This window comes from Rhopalosiphum padi, chromosome 3 (genome assembly GCF_020882245.1).
Source record: "Rhopalosiphum padi isolate XX-2018 chromosome 3, ASM2088224v1, whole genome shotgun sequence".
NCBI classification, from domain to species: domain Eukaryota; kingdom Metazoa; phylum Arthropoda; class Insecta; order Hemiptera; family Aphididae; genus Rhopalosiphum; species Rhopalosiphum padi.
Genome location: NC_083599.1, coordinates 61,688,871 through 61,712,470, shown reverse-complemented (window position 1 = coordinate 61,712,470; position 23,600 = coordinate 61,688,871). Strand labels below are relative to the sequence as shown.

Below are 23,600 nucleotides of genomic sequence, written 5' to 3'. Positions count from 1 at the left end.
AACCAAAATTCGAATAATAGAATGTTGATTTATTAAAATAATTAAAATTAAAAATATATTTGTTTAGTAATAGGTACCTATTAATTATTAAATTTAAGTATGATATTTATAATTATAAATCTGTTTTACAATTTTAATATAATAGAATATAAATATATACAAATGTTGTTATTTAATACCATTGTTTTTAGAAGTTATATTTATATTTTAATTTGGATTGAATTTAATTCACTTAAATTTAGTTATGATGATACATCTTATTAATTTTTTGAATTTGTTAATTTGTTTTGTATATTCGTTCAGCATTTAATAACTTGATAAATGCCATTCGAGTTGTTCTTTTTTGGTACCAGAGATAAATTTCAAAAGACTAGAATGGGTGTAGTGAGGAGTCAGTGACATCTTATTGTGCCACCCTCCGGCAGCATTTGATGTCCTTGGCATTTCATTTAATATCCTCAACAGAACTGTCAACATTTCAATAGGATATATATATATATTTATTTACAAGAGGGTTTCACTTGATTGCATTGTTCCTCTAACGTCTTTTATTTTTCCCAGGTATGAAATAAAATCTTATTCATCCTTTTCAAACAATGATTTTTTAGAGTCTTAACCTAAACTTTCCTATACATAGATTTTTGGAAATTTAAAAAAAATCGAATATCTAAGGTTTTATTTTTGTCTTATTTATGTAGGTAAATACTAAATTCATTTTAAAACTAAAGAAAAAAATGAAACTAAACGTGAACTGCAAAACATACAATTTGCAGTGTTATGCATTGATACGGATACAGCAATTCCTATAGTTAGGTCCTTTTAATTTTTTATTTTTGTACTTTGAGAGAGGAATAACTCCCGGATTTGTAATATGTGTGCCAATTTAATGTAATAGATAACATTCAATACAATTTTTTAAATGATTTTAAAAAAATATAAATGTATAAAAGTGTATATAAAATATAACTATTTAACTATGTATTATTATTATTATTATAAAAATATTAACAATTATTAAAACAAAAATTTGTGATTAGAACATATTTCATTTTATAAATTGGATAGTTAAAATTTAAAAAATTTCAATTTATTATTAAGTTGCTTAAATTCTAACATAAATAAAAGTACTATAAAATTGTATAGATATTTAAAAATTATAATAATTATTTGGGGTTAACACAATTAACATTAATAAATAGCTGTTTTATCGTTTTTTGTTTTACACATATTTTTATGACAGTTTTCAATAGACGTTAATTTAATTGTTTACCAAATTTTTTTTGTAAAAATGTGGTTTCCATCATAAAAATTAAAATAAATTAACCACAAATATTAAGTATAATTCATTATTTGAATAATTTTATTTATAGTTTATAAATTATACTCATTTTTACTCATTAAATTATTCAAATATTATGTATTTCTCATTGCTTCAAAATTATGCATTACTCGTAAATTAAAAATCTTGCGGTTTACTGACAAAGATGGTTTTTGAGGCTTAGAAATATTAATTGTAAAATTACTACTATACTTGATAATATTATAATAAAATTAATCGTATTACGAAATCTAAAATAATAAATGTTGATTTTTTTTTAACTAATAAAATCATTATCAATGTATATCATGTGGAAAGTATGATTATTATCTGTTCATCGAATCGTGGAAATTGAAATAAATCAAAAATTTATAAAGTATAACAATTTGCGTATCTTATACCGCTTAAATATTCTTACAAATAATTAATTTTTACTTTATATTTGGGCAAGTGGTAGATAAATAATCGAGCTCCCTTCTCCTTAGAAGAAAGACTAAATAAGCCTAAATAACATTGCATAACAAACCAAAATGCATGATACGCGATTAAACAAATTTACACGTGTATCTATAACTTAATGAGTGTATACAATCGTCATTTTTCAGATACCTTAAAATTTTATCTACGAGTTTTTAACTGTATATCAAACCAAAAATGTAAGATCATGGACGATAGTAATTTTTACAGCAACCATAATCTAATTTTGTACTACTTACAATTATTAAGTGTTATACCATAAATATAAGAATAACAAACTTCTTTGGTTATTTTTTTTCTTACAATAACCTACAAATCCAACATTGGCAAATAAAAAATTGCTAGTTATAAATTATAATAAGCATGCACGATTTGAAAATTACTTAATGAACCATCACTTAAAAAGGTAAATATTGTCAGTTTTTTTTTTTTGTAACGATAGACGCTTTCGCACACTCACGTAAAAACGAATCCAGACTTAATAAACACTATCTTGAAACTAACTATTTATATATGTATACTCACAATCAAATTTCATAAAAAAATAAAGCAACAATACTGATTGATGAACACATTTTTAAATAATTTTGATAAATAAAAAAAATATGCTTATTATCGACCAAAGTCAAGAAAAGTGCCACCATTCTTGGTGCTCCAAAAGGTAGGGGATGTACTCGGAAATGTTGAGAGCTACTGATGTATATATAGACAACAAACTGCGAGAAGTGCGTATAACATTCGTAATATTTACCAACTAAAATACAAATAAAAAAAAACCACGTCAACAAGACCGGAAGTATCCCCTTGGCGTTAATGACTTGCAGTAAATAAAACAACTATCATATAATATACACATCATATGACATTGTATACGACCGCGCCGTGATTGTCCCGGAAGTAGGTTTTGCAATATATGCATTATCAGTGTTTGGTTAGTTACTTTTATAAAAAAAATGTAAATTAATTCAAAGTGAATCCGTATTTTTGTATAGGAAATTGAATGTGTTTATTATTAATTGTGTTGGCTCAATTATATTATATTACATTTGATCTAATGGTTTGAAATTTAAATTTGTTTCGGGATTTTTCTTCATAGATCATATTATCGTAAGAATTTAATAATACTTATAAATCATGAAGAATTTCAAATATTACTTTCAGGTTTTGTGTGGCATCGTCAAAACACGTTATTTTATTGAGTTATAGTGTATCATAAGTTCCTTTGTATAAAATGTAATCAAATAACTATTATGTTACTTCAAAAGTACATCAAAGGTAACAACTAATAAGTAACTTACAAAATTTAAGTTACGTTATGCCATTATGAATTATGGCTACAACTTACTACCCAAGACTCAACGCTCGTTTTGTAGATCGAAGTTTAATTAAATACATTGGGTACAGGTGCTTAAAAATAAAATATTAAAAGGACGCTATATTGGATTTGTAGTCTCAATCTCACAATTATTATTCACGTCTAATACTGTTAGTTAAACATTAGAGAAGTAACCCAACGAGCATACTTAGATACTTATGGGTTTATCCAATTAATTTTTTTTTTGGGGGAGTAAATTGTACTCGGAATATTTTAAAGTAACATTTTTAGTATGCATTCAAATCCGTATTAAAAATAAATAAATAATAAGTATAAAACATTATTTAATATAAAAGTAACTTCTTCATTAATTTTTATTTTATTTTTTATTACTTTTAAGATACCTATATTAAGTGATTCTATTAAAATGTTAAACACACTAATTGTATTAATTATTTTTTAAATTTTTGTCTTATAAATATTTTACATGTCGAACTTAATAATATATTTACAAAAAAAAAACAAAAACAAAATGTTTCAGGCTTGCGTCAAATATTCATTAATTTTTAAAACTTTAATGTAAACTACCTATATTTTACTTATTCAAGTTCAATACCAGCTAATGTATTATTAATTGTAAATACTTACTTAAATAAATAAAATATTGCTTTTCGTTTTTGAAATAAAAATACGAACATCGTGATGTATAATTTTTTCTTTTTAATAATTATTATACTTATACAATTTTAATTTTGTAGCGCATTTTTTTGAAATGTATAGTGAGCTTTTGTACTATTACTAAAATTATCATTTTCTATTCGCAAGTAAAATTTTTAAATCTTAGTACTTATTTTAAGCACTATTTATATTAATAATACTATATAATTCTAAGGTACCTCGCCAACTTGGTATTGACTTTTAGGTACTTTAGGTTAATTACAAATTGTAAAATATAATAATATATAATAAAATATTTTCTTAATTATTACTGAGTATTATATGTAATGTCTTTGGAAAAAAAAATAATTCAACATATCGATTACCCATACCATATTAGAAATAAAAAAACAAATAACTCTATATTTTAAGAATATTGTATAATATCCTTAGAAATATGAGCTAACACACAGTGTCCACTTAAAAATGTTTTACATAATACGCAATAAACGATAAATGAATTCATGTATAATGCATTTGTAATAGACTTACAGCCATCATTGTTACCTATTCTATGACGAAGTTCACTCGAAACTTATAAACGGCATTGACTTTCTCAAATTTTTTTTTACATCAAAACGATTAAATGTTATTTTTTAATTATATTTTTGGTATAAAAATGTTCGTTCTTTGGTATGTATTTGGTTATAATATTAATTTTTGATAAAGAGTCGTGTATTTATTCACATAAATAAATAGAGGCTTCCGGTAGAATTGATTGATTGGTCCGTCATACTAATAAACGAAAACCTATCTTTGTTAATTCTTTTAGACAATATTTTTGCTGATTTTTCTTAAAGATCCTTGAAGACTTTTCTTTTTAGATAATTTGATAATATTAAGTCGTTTAAATATTTATGTCATGAGTTGGGATATTATTCAAAATTATTTTCAATAATTTTATCATTTTATGCTTTAAAAAACCAATGGTACTTTTTATGCGTACATTATACGTTGTATGATAAAATTGCATAACTTTTTATACTCAGTAAATGCTACTATTTTTGGTATTGTATAATTGTATAATGTTTAGTTTAGAATTCCTGAATTCATTTGAAGTAGCCATTGATTTTCATAATTTCATCGTTATACGGGTGTTACAGCACACACTAAAATTTCAATACAATATAATATTTTCAGGTGACAACCGAGAATTATATATGTGACCTATTTATTTATGTAATATTGTAACGCATATAAAAGGCGTGTATTATGAAGAATTGTCATTTTTAAATTGGAATTGCACACAGAAATGTTAAACTACTGTGAGATATACAATATTATGTGTTAAACACTTTCAGACAGTAACGATAAACCACTATTATTCAATCATAAAATACCTAAGTTGCATCCAAAGACCCGAGTCAAATAACCTGTCAGAATAAATTTACCTGAATAAAGCTTGTCATCCGAGACGCTACTAGTATGTGTCCGAACTGACCTATCAACAAACTCAAAAGTTTGAAAATAGTATTTGTGTTTTGTTGGAGGTGTTTTAATTTTGAAACTAATATAAATGTGAAGGGGAAAGTTTGATGATAAAATTATTCACTTTAATATTAAAACTAATGAAACCAATTATGAAACTGCAAAATGAACATTTACCATGTTACGTACTTGTAAGTCGACTAACTAGTAGGAAAACAATTAATGTAGTATTCACTAAATCTATAATTTTAAAAATAAGTTAATAGTTTTATTTTATTGTAAGTTGTTAGTAAATTGTAAATGTTTATTTTTTTTTATACAATAGTAAAATTGACAACAAATCAAATAAATAAAAATTATGTAATTTTCACAAAGTTTTTGATATTTTTTGTTCCAATACCACACTACCTCTTTCAGGTCCTAGTAGATTCTGTAGAAAAATTTCCGGGATAGCCACAACACCGTTAGTCGCCAACCTTTGCATTTCTAGTAGTTTAACTTTGTCTGAATCCTAACAATAGCACAGTTTAAAAAAATATACATTTACATAAAAGGTGTATAAGCTCGTAATGTGTTGTACTTTTTGTGAAACATACTAAGTGGATACCACTAGTTAATGGTAAAGCCAATTATTTTCTTGATGAAACATTTTCCCATCCCACAGCCCGTTTCCTTTAGTATTTAATATATTAGTAAGTCGGTTACCTAGTTGATAAGTTAATAAATGTTTAGCAGTGCGTTTTCATACTAAAAAGTATAGTATAACAAAACGTTATTAAATCATTTTTATAGTTCGAAGAAAATCTATAAGCGTATGGTAATTCGCAAACGATCGGTAACCACTTCTGCATGACTTAAAAGTTTAAACGTTAACAATGTAAAACTCCGGGCAAACTGTAAATTGCTACATTGTATTTATATATAAAAAAAAAAATAATGAATATGGTCGAATTGGTCGATAAATAATAACGATAATGGAAATGCATTTATTCCGAACTGCATGATTATCTTAAATCGATTAGATGATAACCTATGTCTGGGAACCTATGTGTTAGATACATCGTTTAGAAAGTTGTTTGGCGTACGTACGAAATTTTAATGAAAATAACTGTGGAAAAAATAAGTAACAGGACCAATACTAGGAAACATAATATAGACACTATGACACCTACGGTGAGAAACAATATGTACCAGTAAAGATTCTGATTAAATATATAGGTATAAGGAGGTAGGTACCTAATTAAACGCTGTAAATTATATTTACATTCTTTTACTATAATTTATAATAAAGCAATGTTTTGCATTATTTGAACATTGTATATGTACCTATCTACACAGTGTAATATTATCGAACTCAATTTGTCATGAGTCCCGACTAATAAATTATTAATTATTATCGTGAGTTTAATACCTACAACACGATATGTGATAAAACAGTCTAAATCGGTGTGTGTGACGTTTACAATAGGTAACAAATTGCATTAGCAATAAAAGCTAGTTATGCGTAGAATTTAATTCGTATTCGTATCGATCGCGTATCAGAGCGAACCCTATTTACATAGATTTCAAGTTATTTCAGTAGGACTATCCAAATAAGAATTAAATAGCACTCTTTATTTTCACACCATACGTAATAAGTGAGTACACATTATACAGTGCTTATATCAATAGCATTATCTCTATTAGTCGTATCAAATTCAAAATAATTTAAAACATCCTCGAAAAAATCGTAATACTAATATTAATATGTATAAATTTTTCCTTGGTAAAGAAAAAAAATATTTCTACTCCTCATATAATCGTTTATAACAAACGATTTTGTGAAATACGAAATTTTTTGTAAAATAAGGACTGTTTACTTAAATAAGAAAAAATTCACTACGGTGAAAAAACTCTGATATGGATGCCATCAATGCCACACATCCGTTCACTTCATGAAAAGAATGATTTCGCTAAAAGGATGTGAATTCAAAAAAAAATGTTTATATGATTTAAGCTAAGTTGATCAAAACAGAATGTTTATTTGAATAAAAACATGTTTAAAATATTATTTAAATATAGACTGTAAGTTTATGCGATAAATATATGCATAGATTTAATTTATTGCATTGGATTTGACATAAACCAATTTAAACGTATGTATTAATGATGTGTATGTATTCAAGTATAAAATACTGTTTTCTTATAAATAGATTAGATCCAACAGGGTGGATTCATTGTTGAAAAAATATGTTTATAAAATACATTTATGTCATGTCATGTCATGTCACAAAGAGAAATGTAAAATGTGAAATTGGATATATATTATACCATATAGCGTAATAGAATTATTTTATTACTACATTATTCGTACTAACTATAAATAATTCTATCTGTTCGTGTGATATTAGTATAGTATATTAATCTTAACTGAGCAATCATATATTCTCGTATATGGAATATATTATAGTCATAAAGGTACCTTAAAAAATTAAGGCATAATAATTAATATAAATATGCGTATAAACTGTCTGCTCATAAATAACTTTTAATATTCATATTGGGTACGTAAAATTACAAGAGAAATGGGATTTTAAAAGAACATATCTCTACAAATAACAATCTAGAATAATTTCTTTTGAATTGAGTAATTAATAATGTGTCATACTAGAACCCTTTTATAGTTTAATTTCTATTTGGAAGATAATATTTTTATAGGTACTTTGTAGTTGTATAGCTATTCAACGAGCATAATAAACAATAATTATTAAAAGTAATTTTAAATAAATATTATTAAAGAACTTTAAAAATTATTTATACACATTTACAATGATGATATTGCAGGATGTATAGTTTCTTACAATAATTCAAACTATAGTACATATTATTAATTTATTTATTATAAAATAATTGCCGATTAAACCTAATCAAAAATAGCATAATTTATAGATACGGATTTCAAAAATGTGTGGTAAGGGAGGTTAAAGGGGCGCTAAGTAATTGACACCAATGCTTAAAATTGAGGTGTAAAATAAATTATTTCGTGATTTTTTTTTACCTTCCGACAAAAGAAGTTTTAATGTTTTTAAGTAGTCACACTAAAAATGTTAACATACAAGCAAATAATGTTGATCAAAAAACTTGTAATAATGTTATAAACTAAATTTACACAATATGATGTCATATTGTATTTAATTTAACCGTAAAAGATACTCCACTAATTCAAATAATTATAAATACATTATAATATTATAGGCACCCACATAATCTACAAGGCTAGTGAATATGTTAATTTAATTTTATCATTTCCATTACAAGTCAACGAAATAAAATAAAAAAAAAAACTTGAAAGGGTGTAGTGTCGTGGTTTGAAATAAATATACAATTCGAGCGGGTACGCGTGTATGTATATGATATAGACAAAGCCTGTGTATTGATTTGACGTTAATACGTATTTTTGGATTTAACTGTCTATATAGTGGCTCTACTATAGCTCTACTATGATATATATACGAATTCCGGGATTACTAACGGCATCGTCCAATTGATATATTCTATTATAGCGTTTTCGATATCTATACAATATATGTACATAACGCGTTACCTGTTTATCTTTATATCTATGGTAATGTGAACAGAAGGTAACCTAGGCGATCGTCTCATACAACAGTTTATTATGATTATCAAGTATTGGAAAAAATATACATATTTTTTTACTGTAGCTACGCTTATTTTTTGAGAACACCTGGTAATATGCTCTTTACCTGGACTTATAATATTATATTATTATTCTTTTATGTTTAATGAAAATGTTACTTATTCTTAAATTTTTCTTGGAATTAAGTAGATTTCCTCGAAAGTACTCCTTCTGCAGGTGATACATTTTTCCCACTCATCTAAACTTAAATTACTTTTAAAATTAAATACTTGTTTAAAATTTAAATTCTTTGAAATAATTCTGCTTTGGAATAAAAAAATAAAATGTATATTGTTAAAAAAATTAAAAAAATCAAAAAATGGTAGGTAACAATATAAAATATAAATATAATATTTTCAAAAACTTTGTTTTGCTTTGAATTTAAATTATAAAAAAATAATATTTCCAAATAATTCAACACTTTTTAAAATAACTAGTGTTTAAATTATCAAAACAATTTTATTATCCTACAGAAATGTGGTGTAATTATAAAGAAGTGCAGTGCCAATATGACATTATCTGTTCGGTGGCTTTGTGAAAATAATTAAATTTACAAAATTATTATGTATTTTAGCCTAGAATTATGTTACTAAAATTTCTACGATGAAAGTAAATGTTTTATTTGTAAATAAATAATTTTATATTATTATATAATTAAGTTTTTAATATAGAATTATGTATATCTATACAATTAAATCCAACTGATCTTCTACAAAATTGTTTTATATTTGTCGATAAAAATATGAATTAACAATAACATATTTTATTTTAATATTAGTTTATTATCAATAATTATTAATACTAAATCATTAAAAAAATAATTATTAAAACGGAATATTAGTATCCAAAAACAAAACATAAATTTATCCTTTTAAGATTTCTTTACTAAAATATCTTTATTCTTCGTCGACTATAAACTCCAATAGTGTTATCTTTTTACCGTTACAATGGATTTCAAATTTAGCAATATCTAAGTCAGGCATCGCCCATTTGCGCCAAAATAAATAAGGCATGTTTTTTCCGACCGCCCATTTGCGCCAAATTCACCTGGTATAATTATAATAAAATAATATATTTTTTTCTCAAATAATAAACAACAGTTAGAATTTTATTTAAATCATAGTCAATTTTAAAAATAATAATCAATAATATTTTATAATTTTCTATTGCTTTTAAAGTAGTTTTTAATCTTTTTTTAACTTGAGAATTTTTTTTTGGGGTTAGGTATATTTTTAATACTACTATTGACAGACTTATAAAAATAACTTTATTATACGTTACAGAAACGACGTCTTTTAAATATACGAATTAACCAATTATTTAATGTAAAATGTTTAAACAGGTAAATTTGGCGCAAATGGGCGGTCGAAAAAAACATACCTTTTTTATTTTGGTGCAAATGGGCTATACCCAAAATGAATTAATTTTTTTTGGCGCAATGGGTAACTCCCCCTAAGTCAGTAGTGAAGGTACTTAAGTATAGTAATACAAATTGTATATCGTTTAACACAAAGATAACAATTTTAAAATAATATTTTATTATTGTTTAACTTAAAGTAACATTTCGAAACAAAAATAGTGTTTTTTCTGATATACTTAAGAATAAAAAATAAATAAACAATACGAAATCACTTTGCTATATAGTGTACCGACTACCGAGTAGGTCATTAGATATTAATATTAAGTATTTTTAGAACAACTAGATCCAATTAGTTACCATAAGGCATAAACCATTCTAAATGTTAAAGAATGAACCATTTGTTCTGCTCCAAAACGTAATAATAGGCATAAAAAAACAGAGTAAGTTTGTTTAGTAAATTCTGAGTGTAATCTCATCAATGTATAGGTAATTTTAAACTGAATGTATTAAATTTGAATGTTATGCATTTTTAATTACAAAATAAATTCGAGTGTTATGGTTTTTGACGAATCTTTTAAAATGTAAACTTCAAAAATAAAAAAATTATATTTTTCAAATTTGTAATAATAAATTTGTAACAATTTTAATAATTCAAGCTTTTTGACTTGCATACAAAAAATTTATCTTTGATCAAAAAAAAAAAATTCTTAAAATGTTTATAAATAGCTTTAAAAAAAGCCATAATATTTTGAAAATTAGATGAAAAGTATGAATGTAAGTACTAAAATTTTTAATTTAAAATATCAATATGTACCAACTAAATACAATTTGCTTCTAGAAATCACAATTGTTGTTTTACTACTCCTAAGTGTGATATTAGATACGCGAAAATTACATTATTGTAAAACGCTGTTCGACTTAGAGTTTAAAAATAAATAATAATAACACAAGTACATTTCATTGTAAAATCAATACCTAGGTACATTTTTCGCTTTACCAGAATCTAACTTTTTTTTTTATTGTTGTTAACTAATTATTTGCTTGAAACGCATTACTATTGACCTATCCATTTTTATTAAATGACTAATAACATAATATCTGTTTAACAAATGTGTCATTAGAGAACATACGAACCAGATAATAAATATATGAAAAACTTAGACTTTCTTCTCGATATAATATAGTTGTGCTTTTCGTCAAAAGTCAATTGTAGTTTTGATATATATATAAAAATATGGAATATATTTTTTTTTATTGAAATTCTATTCGATTACCACAAAAGAAAAGTAAATATCACTGTTTGTATTCAGATTATTCAGAAGATAAAATTATTTTTGAATACTTAGTGTATATTATTAAAGTGAAACTTCTTTACGAAGACGAGGCACAATAACCAACAGAATTATCCTCACAGATTTTTTGACAAATTTCTCGTGTCATAAAATTAAAACAAGACAGATGTCATTGACCATGGTAGCGCTTAGTTAAATTTTCTTTTTCCATTTTTATTCAAGATTTGTATTTTTTGTTTATCAATTTTCTGCAATCAAATTTCCAATATAAAGATTATCTTTGTTATCAATTTGATTTCGTCAAAAGAAGGTTTTATTATAGGTAATATTTTCTGAATTGTTATAGTTATAAATTCTATAAAAAATATATGAGACAAGAAGTAAGATTGATTGACACAGATTTATTTTTTAAAAGTCAGATGGTATAAAACATCACTAGGCACTTTGTGTTGGAATTTCGCCGTCGTTTAACTTAAGTACTCAAGTTGCATTATTTTTAATTTAAATGTTACAATTATTGCAAACAAACAATAAATAATTTTAGATGGAACTCGTCTTCCACAATAATTTGTTAAAAGAAGATGCTCATTAATATTTTCTTACTACAAAATTTACTAGTTACGAAGATAAATTTTTAAATGTTAAAATTAGTAATGTAATTTTATAAATTATTAAATAAACTATTATTTTGTTTAATATCGCTGACCGTAAATAGTGTTAGACACTTACATATTTAATTTATAACTTAAAATTAGAATTTAATTTATGTAAAAATAAAAACTGTAAGCGTGTAGCATTAAATATTGGTGTCTACATAATTTAAAGATACTCGTATTAAGAGCGGAAAATTTAGATGAAGTAATAAGAGCAAAAATAAAACTTTTGATATATTATGTCACTTTTTATGTATTTATATTTATTTTTAAATTGTTAAATTTTAATTTTTCTAGAATATTTATATTGAAATAAATTTACCGTATGTATGGATCATATGATTACAATTTGTTTTTTATTCTTATCACTTATAAGTTATAATATATTATCATTATTAGACACTCAGGTCTCACACCTATATATTTGTATTTTAAGGTAGATGAACATTTTACATTATAATATAAGTAATGTTTCGACATTTAAACACTGAACAAAAACCAATATAACATAAAGTTATACAAATTATTATTTAAATTCTGAATAATTAAACGAAATAATACGTACATATTTTTAAATCTTTCATACTTTAAGAATAAGAGTACATTTTTAGTGTACCTATTTTTCAAATTGTCAATGAAGTAATATTTTATATTTCAAATAGGTAACATATTTTTTCCAAGATGTCATATCAAACATAAGATATTAACGGATTTTTTTGAAAAAGTACAGTTGATATAATTTTTCACAATTTCCATTGAAATCAAGTAAGACGACATCAAGATAAAACTATAATATTTTGTATGATGTCTATTTTTATTAAATTTAAAATCTCAAAAATAGACTGTCATCATAATATTATTCACGTCTATTCTGAATGACTTTATATAATATTAGATGGATACATTTCGATAATAATAGCTTCAAATTTAATTAAATATAGTGACGGTATGGCCAACTCAAAATAGTGAGCACAGGAGAATGTATGATATTAAATAAATTATTATTTTTTTTTTAAATTTAATTTCAACTTGAGTTTTAAAATGTACATTAAAAATTTCTTATTACGTTAATTTTAAATTTCAAGAAGTTTATAACTAATGAATAAATTTATAATATATATTTAATTCGATTAGTGCAAATAATTAAAATTGAGGTCAACGCGGGTGCAGCAACGCGTGAAAATGATAATGTATATAAATTGAAAAACTGCATATAATCAAATATAATGAAACTAAATATTCCTGCAAGGACATATAAATACCAATAATAATTTCACACCTTCGATATCTACTGTTTTAAATCCGTTGTTATATTTTTGTTGACGACTGTATTTCCGATGCCCACGTGGCATCTACAAAAACACGGTGGAAATTTCCGCTCATGAAATTTGATACTTTTTTTTTGCACATTCATTCACATAAAAATCAACAAGTAGGTACTCGATATTAAATCAAACTAAACTATGTTTAGAAGGCATTTACTTTTTATTGTTGACTTAACACAAATTCGTAGATATTATTTAGTATTAGAGTAGGTATCTATAATTGGAGTAAGAACCTACTTAATAAATAATTATAAGCTTAAAAAAATCGATGTTTAACAAATACCTTTCAGTAAAATAAAATATAGACTTACATGGAATATAACGTAGTATATTATGCCTTATGTATTAATAGCTTTGATGTAAAAATACGGTATTTTATTTAATTAACGTATTTTACTATTTTCTAACTTGTATTAAAATATAGGTAAAATTAATTTTTGTATTTAACTGTATTACGCAATGTATCAATGAATCGTACACATTTTATACAATACATAATATTCAAAATTCTGTTATTAATTATTATACAAATTACATAAATAGGTATTATACTTTAAAATGGAAATGCATTACAATTAACTATGATAAAAATAAGAGAATACTCGACACTCGTATTAAATAAATGTCTAGACGAGTAAGTATGTGTATATAGTTAGTTCAAATTAACAAACAATCAGAAAATTAACAAAAAAGTGATTATGATAATTAACCAAAAAATTAAAGATACATATTATTAATTAATTAAAACCGCAATGACTAATGACTAATGATGTGATGAATAACAATTTTATTAAACATAACTCATAGTACTATGTTTTGGTATATAAATAATATAATACAATTTAAAAAATAATAATTTTATACAGTGTATTAGGTATGTAAATGCTCATTACTAGGTATAAGTACTTCTTAAAATTCAATAATGAAAATACATTTAACCAAACGTGGATATTAAATTTTAATTTTTTAGCTGGTATTTATGTTTACCTATATGTTAACATATTTTAATATTGTGGAGATTACCAATACAATTTTAATTGTATCAAATAACTCGCTATTTTTTTCTAAATATAAGTTTCAAAGCTAATCAAATAGTTCTTTTATTACATAACTAACATGGACATTATTATTAGGAGAAAATACTGTATAACAGGTATATTCGGCATCAATAATGAATAGTATACGACCTTTTTGGCGAAAAGGCATTTTGACAAACGTAATTTTTGGCGAACAGTCAATTTGGCAAAAATGCATTTTATTGTTATATTCTTAAACGATTATAGATTTCATAAATACATGTAAAATATATAATAAATAATATTTAAATATTATTGATTCTCAAATATTATCTCAAAATATGTATTATATATTATTATTTCGTTTTAGTTTCTTTTATTAATGTTATAAACAAATGGGTAATAATGATTTACTTAGTTTTTTTTATATATTAATACCTACGATAGTATTTATAGTTTTTTTTTTTACAACTATAAAAATCAATGTGAAATCAAGTTCTTTCTCAAATAATGAAATAAATTACAAACACATAAAGAAACTTATATTAAACATATAACTAATAATATATTTGATCATGTTTTTTAAATTCTGAAAACTAAGGTAACTATTGTGACATGTTTAGTGGTCTAATAGGTAGTACTAATAATAAATATTAAATATATATTACACTGTGCAAGACATTGCATATTAATACGTACGATTATTTAACAACATAGTATGTATTGGCTACCAGAACCGGAATACAATTGATAACAGTTACAATTGTCACAATTTGTTAATTAAATACAATACAATATATTTTAAATTATACTTTTAAAATAGAAACGTAAAATAAAAATTTGAAAATAGAATAATTTGCTACTACAATTAATTCCCCTGATACTGGGAGTGGACTTATATAAGGAGCGATGTAGCGAATGTGACAAACACAACAATTTATATTTTAAGTTCTAAAAGTGAGAATAGGAATGTGGGATGCTAGAAAGTCTTGACTAAATCTGGGCTTGCTTACCCTTATTTAAATATTAATGCTAGTAACACGATAATAGATTTAGGCTTTACTTAATAATAAATAGAGATCGTTTGTATAAAAAATAAAAATTCTGGTTATAAAAATGTATCTAATATGTGTGTTTTATTGTTTTATACGTATAAATAAATTATTATACATATTTTAGATACATATTTAAATTATATCTATATCAGACTATAGCTTGCACATTCACAACCTACGTTTACTTGAATAACAGCTTCTACATTTATTAAATATATTATTTACTATGATAATAACCTAAAATGCTGAAATGCATAACAATTATGCATATTATATACTTATTAAAAATCTGATAAAATTATTGATAGGAATAAACAATGTTTATCAGTTCTATCAGAATCTAAAATTATATTCCAAAGAATAAACTATTTCATTATAAATCATTTAAAAATGTAAATGTAAACAAAGTACCTACTATTTTTTACAACAATTAAAGTGTATTGTATCCTCTTTAAAGTTATTTTTTAGTGAAAATCTTTTAAGTATTAAAACTATCTTTTTAAAAAATAATTTTTATTTACTTCATTGAGCTCTACAACACATTATGTTTTGTATCAATTAAAGGGCAGCACATCATTATGAGAGTTTTTTTAGATTCCTTCTTCAATCCACAAGTATTTAAAAACATTTAGTGTTTTGTTATTTTAATAACACTAACAAGATCCTCAGATTATATTATTATTAATGTAGTCTGTTATTCGAATACTTTTTTTTTACGTTGGAAAGCGGCTGTTTGTTAATCAAAATAATTTATGGTTAAAACAATGCAAAAATAGTGAAACAAAGGTTGACAGTTAAAATACTTAGCTCAATAAAGGTCAAAAAAAAAGGTTTTAAAAGCGTGACATATACTCATAAAATCGATTTTAAATGAATCCATACAATGAATTTAATCTTTTTAAACACATAAGTAGATATTGAAAAAACTACTCTAGTGAAATAAATTATTATTGTCTTCAGTAAATTTGGAATTGCCTTCTTCGTGATTTCTACAAATTATAAAAAGCAATTTATTTCGTAAAACGTAAATGGACAATTCAATAACCGAAAAGTTATTAAATATTATATTATCTTGTTTACAATTTTTCAGTGACTTTGATGTTGCATATAATAATTTATAGGTAATTGTAAGTTGTATAATAATTGAAATCACGGAATTTTAAAAAATATATCTGTATGTTACATTATGCATATACAGGGTGATTCTTTCGTCGAACAATATTCATTATTTCAAAATGTATTAATGTTTTTTACGATTCAAACGTGCCATTTAAAAAAAGTAAAAAACTTAAAAATATATTATTTTTTAAATGTTGTTTTATTTCAACTGAAAATTATTTAAAAAATATATTTTCATAAAATTTAATAGATTTTTAAATGCTGAGTGTTGCTTGATAAAATAATCACCAATTATACAAAGTGATTTAACAAACACGCTTCTCTTTTTTTCAATAATTCAGCTAACCAAAATGGCAAATATTATTATTATAGCGACGCACGTGATAATGACGTATCGTTTTTTTCTTTTTTTCAGAGCGCGGACCCGATGGCTCACGAATTGATGGCAACCGACGGCCGCGATGCTGCCCGTATCCATACAGATGCGCATCCTGTGGACGTTCGCGATGGGCACCGTGTTCGTGGTGCTGTTGCAGTACCAGACGTCCGGCGCCTGGTCCCCGCAACAGGGCCAACCCGCGGCCCGGCCCGACCCGGTGGCCGAGAGCCTGGTGTCGTTGGCCCTGTCCAAAGTCGTGGTGGACGAGGACGCGGGCGTCTCCCGGGACTTGCTGATGGGTATCTCCCGGCAGATCGCCAGGTACGTGGTGTACAGCGCCAGTTGCAGCGGCGGCGGCGGCTTCGTCGGTAACGGCTTCGGCGGAGGTGGCTACGGCGTCGGCGGCGGCGGCTTCGGGGCGGCCACCGTCGAACCGAACACCATTTTCGTCATCACGCCCACGTACCGGCGGCCCGAGCAGGTGGCCGACCTCACCAGGCTGGCCCAAACGCTCATGCTGGTCAGGGACATACACTGGCTGGTCGTCGAGGACTCCAACACCAAATCGCCGCACCTCGCGGTCCTGCTGCAGTCGTTCGGCGTCAGATACAACCATTTGATCGGTAAGCCCGTGCGACGACGTTTGTTTTTCTCATAATATATAATATATGATATACCTAACCATAACATACGCGTTGTCCGTTCGTTTCCGTCTGTTCCGCTCGTTCGTTACTATACTGTCTACTGTAATAATTATATTTGGCCGACGATTGTATCTTTTAGCTGTTCTTATTATATCGGCAACACAGGACAGGGTGGGACTATTTGAATATTATAAAATTCTATTAGCGATCTATAGTAAGTGGTCTGAGTAATAATAAGGTAGTTAAGTAAATATTACTGCATTTTAGCGAATTAGATAAATGCGTACATTAACAATTTCAAAATGAAATTGATGATTTACGAATTATGAATAGATTAGGATATATTTCGTTTGGATCACCTTAAATGTCATACAAATTTTAAGTGATTGAAAATATGGTTAATAAGTTTATAATTATCAGGTTTATACTTAAAAATGTCAAAGATAGGAATTTTAATCAATGCAAAATATACAGAATATAATAAGAATACTTGGTTAATCGCTATATTATATATATAGCTAGTAAAGCAACAGACGAATTTATGATAGATGGGGACTGCGATCCATGAGTTCCCAAAATTATATAATTATTTAAATATAACTACAAAAATTAAATTATATAACGAGTAGAATTATATTTGCTCCAAGTTATATTCATTCTTGTGTTCTGTTAGATTTCATTTTTGTATAAGAAAGTGTTAAAGAAAACACTAATATTTATATATTATATAAAATAATATTTCAAACTCATTTAGATTTAAAGCAAATGTTTTATTTTTTATAGATGAATAACAAAGAAGCAATTTCACTACTTCTTTCTTTTTATCAAAATAACTAAATTTTGCTAACCAAATTTTAAATTTTTAAAAACAACTTATCTAATAACATTGTGGGTACCTCATTACCTCATACGTATTGTATAATGTATATTGCAAATATTTACTGACCTTAAATAATAAAAATTGGCTTCATTTTAATTTATATTAATAATATGTAAGTGAATAAAAACGCATTTATTACTATAGTTATATGTATAATAATTTATGATTGTGAATAATAAACGCATAAGGTTTCATTTTAATGTAAAAAAAAATAACAAATTATATCGTAAAAAAATACTACAAATAAAATGAAAATGTGCATTTATATTAGTCATTTGTTAAATATATTATGAAGCTGTTGTAATTATTTTATTCTCTCAAATTAAGGGAGTCCCGATAAAAACAGAGAGATTTAAATATAAATGCACATTTTTAATTTTAATAATTCTGTATTTATTTATTAATATGATTTGATACGACTAAGATAATTATTATTATATAACTTTATAAGCACACGTACTACATCCTTAATGGCTAATACCTACCTCCATCATTCTGTATACACAGATTAGGTATTTTATAATTTATTGACATCTCAAAATTAATTTTAAAAAAGTAATTAATAAATGATCATATTTAAGTATTTTCGAGTATTCGAATTAAAATAAAGAAAATATGTTGCTTATCTTTTTTTTTTCAAAAGGTTATTAAAAATTATATATAGGTACTTTATATTGGTACTTTCTCTCGCATAATCTCGCATAATCCTGCGAAATCTTTCTTTTTTTTAAATTTAAATCTTAAAACATTAATTTCATATTATGTTCTCGATTTAAATATTCTGATTTATCATATTTAAACTGAAAATATTAATAAATTGGGTTATTCGTCGTCATAAATTACAATACATTAAATAAATATTTGATAAAATAATTAAATTCCAAAATACTCTTTAGTTAAATCGAATCCCTTGTATAGCTATACATGTATAAATGATAAAATATAATAAATACCTCTTGTACATAAATTATATATACCTATATATATATATATATATATATATTTCAAATGTACGTAATAATTCGTAAAGTCGATTACCCATTTAGTGTAGTAAAATATAGTCATTCAAAATATAAAGATAAACAACATATAACATTAAACTGTTGGAGAAGTTACTCTGTATTCTTTAATAGATTATTTATTTGCAAAGTAGGTAGGTAATTGATGTAACTTACTACGAAAACGTGAGTCAATAGAAAAAACGCATATTATAAGTGTACAACGTATCCGCTTTCAAATGCATTGAGTGTGTCATCTGGTGGTCCGTGAGTTCACGATTTCCCGTGAAACATCATCGACGATAAACACTAATATTTATCTCGGCACAGAAATATGAACAAATGAGCGTGTCGGTATGATAATATAATTGACAAATACCATGGTCTAAGATACATCTAAGTCCATGATAGCTATATACTGGTGGGAACACTCTGTATAACATGACGATTTATCCTATAGATTACGTTTAATGCTTTTTAAACGAACAAAAACATTTACGCGTATCACAATGTTTTTTGTCCTTGATAGCAATGATGCTGATTTTTATCATACCGTGTACAAACGCTATTCTTCAATAGCGACTTAACATAACATTTGAAGCCGAGTAAGGAGTAGGTAACAACCTCTTGAAGTGAGCATAAGAATTCGTGTTATACATACATTTAAAAGCATAACAATATATTAATAATAATGTGTTATTAAATAATAAAAGTAATAATAATATTTAAAATTTTCCTAACTAAGTATACTTCCGTGTTCACATTACCCAGGTACAGCTATATTAGTATTATTAGGAAATGCTCGTTTACAGTGAGTAATAAAATATTTGTTTTTGAAATACTCGACCAACATTTTAATGCTTTAGGTACTCAAATAAATTTAACCAATTGTGAAAACCTACAATCAGAGTTCTGACTATCCAAATGAATAAAATCCGTAATAGTTATTATAACTTATACATTATAGCATATAGATAATATTTAGGGCTCAGAATTGTATGAACCAAAAAATTATAAATAACGACCTAAAAATGTTTTTTATAAATGCTCTCGATAAAATTTGTTTTCTTGTTGATAAATAATACAACTTTATCTAATTTATTTTAATACATTTAGTTTAAAAAAATCAAATGTTTACATTAAATAATAAAATACAACATAATTACAATAAATACTTATTGTTGTATGAAAAAGTGTATTAATAATAAATTACTGTTTATTTTGTAATGTTTAAAAAATAAGAATATGTTGTCACATATATAGTTTTAAAATTTCGTTTATAATCATTTGATTTTGAAATTATTTAAATGTATTTAAATTGTAAAATTTGACATAAATTACAAGAATCGCGGACAAAAGTCCGTTTTAAAAAAAGCTGGACAAAAAGTCCGGATTCAGTTTTTATAGTCCGACAAAAAGTCCGAAAATACAAAATATTTTATATAATTAATATTTATTTTAAAGATTTAAAAATGTTTGTACACATATTATATTATTATATTTTCGTATAACTAACAAAAATATAACGGAAATCCATTGTATAGTTAGAGGTACTTATAGTAATGACAAATTTATATATTTTTATCATATATGCTATTTATTTTTAGTTTTAATTTAGTTAACGTGAAAATAAAATTCATTGATTGTTGAATTAATGTATTTCGTTACAAATAAATTTTAATATTGTTGTTCCTAAGGTATCGTGTGATTGTATGTTAATATTTCAAATACATAATGTATCTACGTACCTATTAAAATTAATTAAAATGTATAATAAATGATATAAGTATAAATGAAAATAAAAAAATAGAAAAAAAAATATAATAATATAACGTGTATATTATATAATGTCTACAAACATTTTTAAATTTTTTAAATAAATATTAATTACATAAAATATTTTGTATTTTCGGACTTTTTGTCCAACTTTTTTTAAAACGTAAAAAACGGGGAAGTCGCTTAGCTGTATGGTTAGTGTCAAGTTTACCTCTTCATTGAGTAGGTCAATTGATAATTACATATACATCCATGTAATCTAACCTAACGGGTGTGTCAAATTTAAATTCAGAGATAAATAATTATATACGAAAAAAAATTCTGAGCAAAGATAGCCAAAGGTTAGCCAAAATGCAGCCTATATCTCTACGCACATTTTATTTTATTTTTATATTGTTATTAGTAATAATAATATTTTTCAATTAGTCATATGATGAATTAATTTTTTTTTAAATAGTAAATCACATTTATATCATAGAATAATAATAATTTTATTAATATTACTTAAAAGATACGTGTGTCCTGTAGTGAACAGTAAGACGTCTAGACGTCCCGGACTGGTGTAGTTGATGCTATAAACGTTGCAGGGAAAAACTAACTCATGTGTATAATATTGTCCCAGACTTGTAAACGTACAACAAAGCAAATTTGCATTCAGTAGAACCAATTTTGAGTTATTAAATTGACCTAAGGACTAAGATTAAACTTAAAAGAAAAGAACATTATAACGTCGATTTTTTTAAAGTAAACACAAATTATGTTCTTACCCTTACATTTTATCATATGTCACTTCATTCTAATATTTAAGTTAACAACATAAAATTGGTTCTGCTGAACTAAAATTTGATATGTTTTACGCTTATTAGATTGAGACAAACATTTACGTATTTACTATGTGCTCACTGCTCGAGATGAGTCAAAGAGAGAAAATTATTTTGCGTTGACATCCTCTTAAGTGAAAACTGACAGGTACCGCAGAAAGTTGTGAATAATTTAGATGCCTTAAAATTAATCAAAAATATTTTAGATGTTTCAATTCTCTATAAATAAATTTTTTTAAATAATTACAATAAAATAATTAAAATCGTTATTTTATGTTAAAAATATTTAATTATTTATTTTCGTCAAAATTTTAACTTGAAATATATCCATAAAAATGAATGCCACGTATGTATTTTTAAGAATTCTAAGTTGCTATAAAACTAACTAAGAGAAATGTTGTATTACATTTTAAGCATTAAAGAATTGAAATTTAAAACTTTAAAATATTAAAAATAAAATAATTTGAAAATGTTCGTGGTTTTAACTAATTAGTAATTTCGTCAACATTTGAACTTCAAACGTTTAAAAAATGTCAATATATATTTTTAATATTTTTAAATTGCTTCATAAGCTAGGTAGTACAACTTATGAGAAATCTTGATTTAAATTTTGAAGCTTTTTAATCAAACAAACATTTTTATCAAAATTTATAGAAAAAAAACTTAAAAATTTAAATATTATAAATATAAATAGCTAAATAATTAGCTAATATAAATAATTGGAAAACAGTTAATTTCTATATTTTATCTTTTTTGAATTACAATAAAAAAAACAAAATCGATTTTGTTAAAATATGTTTTGGCGCATAAATTCTCATTTGCCCCGTATTTTTTTTTGTCAATTATATAGGGGATTTTTTACTTTTACGCTTCATAGTGATAATTAGTATTATGAGATACAAAAAAAAAATTTAATTCGAAGTTTTATTCAGACTTCGTCATTCATATTTAATATATACCATGCAGTTACCAAGCGTATATATTATATTCACCGTGTTATATCTTATATATTACGCTGATAATAGTCAAAACAATATTAATTTAGATACTTAGTTCAACAGTTTTCATTTTATATTAATATTTTCAGTAGATAGGTACCTATATAATTTTGTTCCGGCTATCGAGGTATATAACGTCATTTTAAAAAACAAAAACGTTTATTGAAAAAAAAACTCCCGATTTATAAAGTAAATAATAAATAATGATGAATGAGTAACTTAATCTTCTTGTCCTAAGCCTTAGGGGGATAACTTAGGACCTAAGGTATCACCCGTGAAAACTATATTGTAAGTTTGTAAACAATCTCTATAACACTCGTTGGCGGTGATATAAAACAAATATGCAAACACGC

General features: G+C 25.1%; 1 protein-coding gene across 1 annotated transcript in view; it reads left to right on the top strand.

The window, feature by feature from the left end:
- Nucleotides 1-23,600, top strand: part of LOC132924247 (galactosylgalactosylxylosylprotein 3-beta-glucuronosyltransferase P-like) — a 51,121-nt gene that overhangs the window by 7,264 nt on the left and 20,257 nt on the right. The window contains exon 2 of the mRNA XM_060988437.1: nucleotides 17,167-17,753. Coding sequence (XP_060844420.1) covers nucleotides 17,213-17,753 — 541 coding nt within the window. The 5' untranslated portion in view covers nucleotides 17,167-17,212. The remainder of the gene's footprint in view (nucleotides 1-17,166; nucleotides 17,754-23,600) is intronic.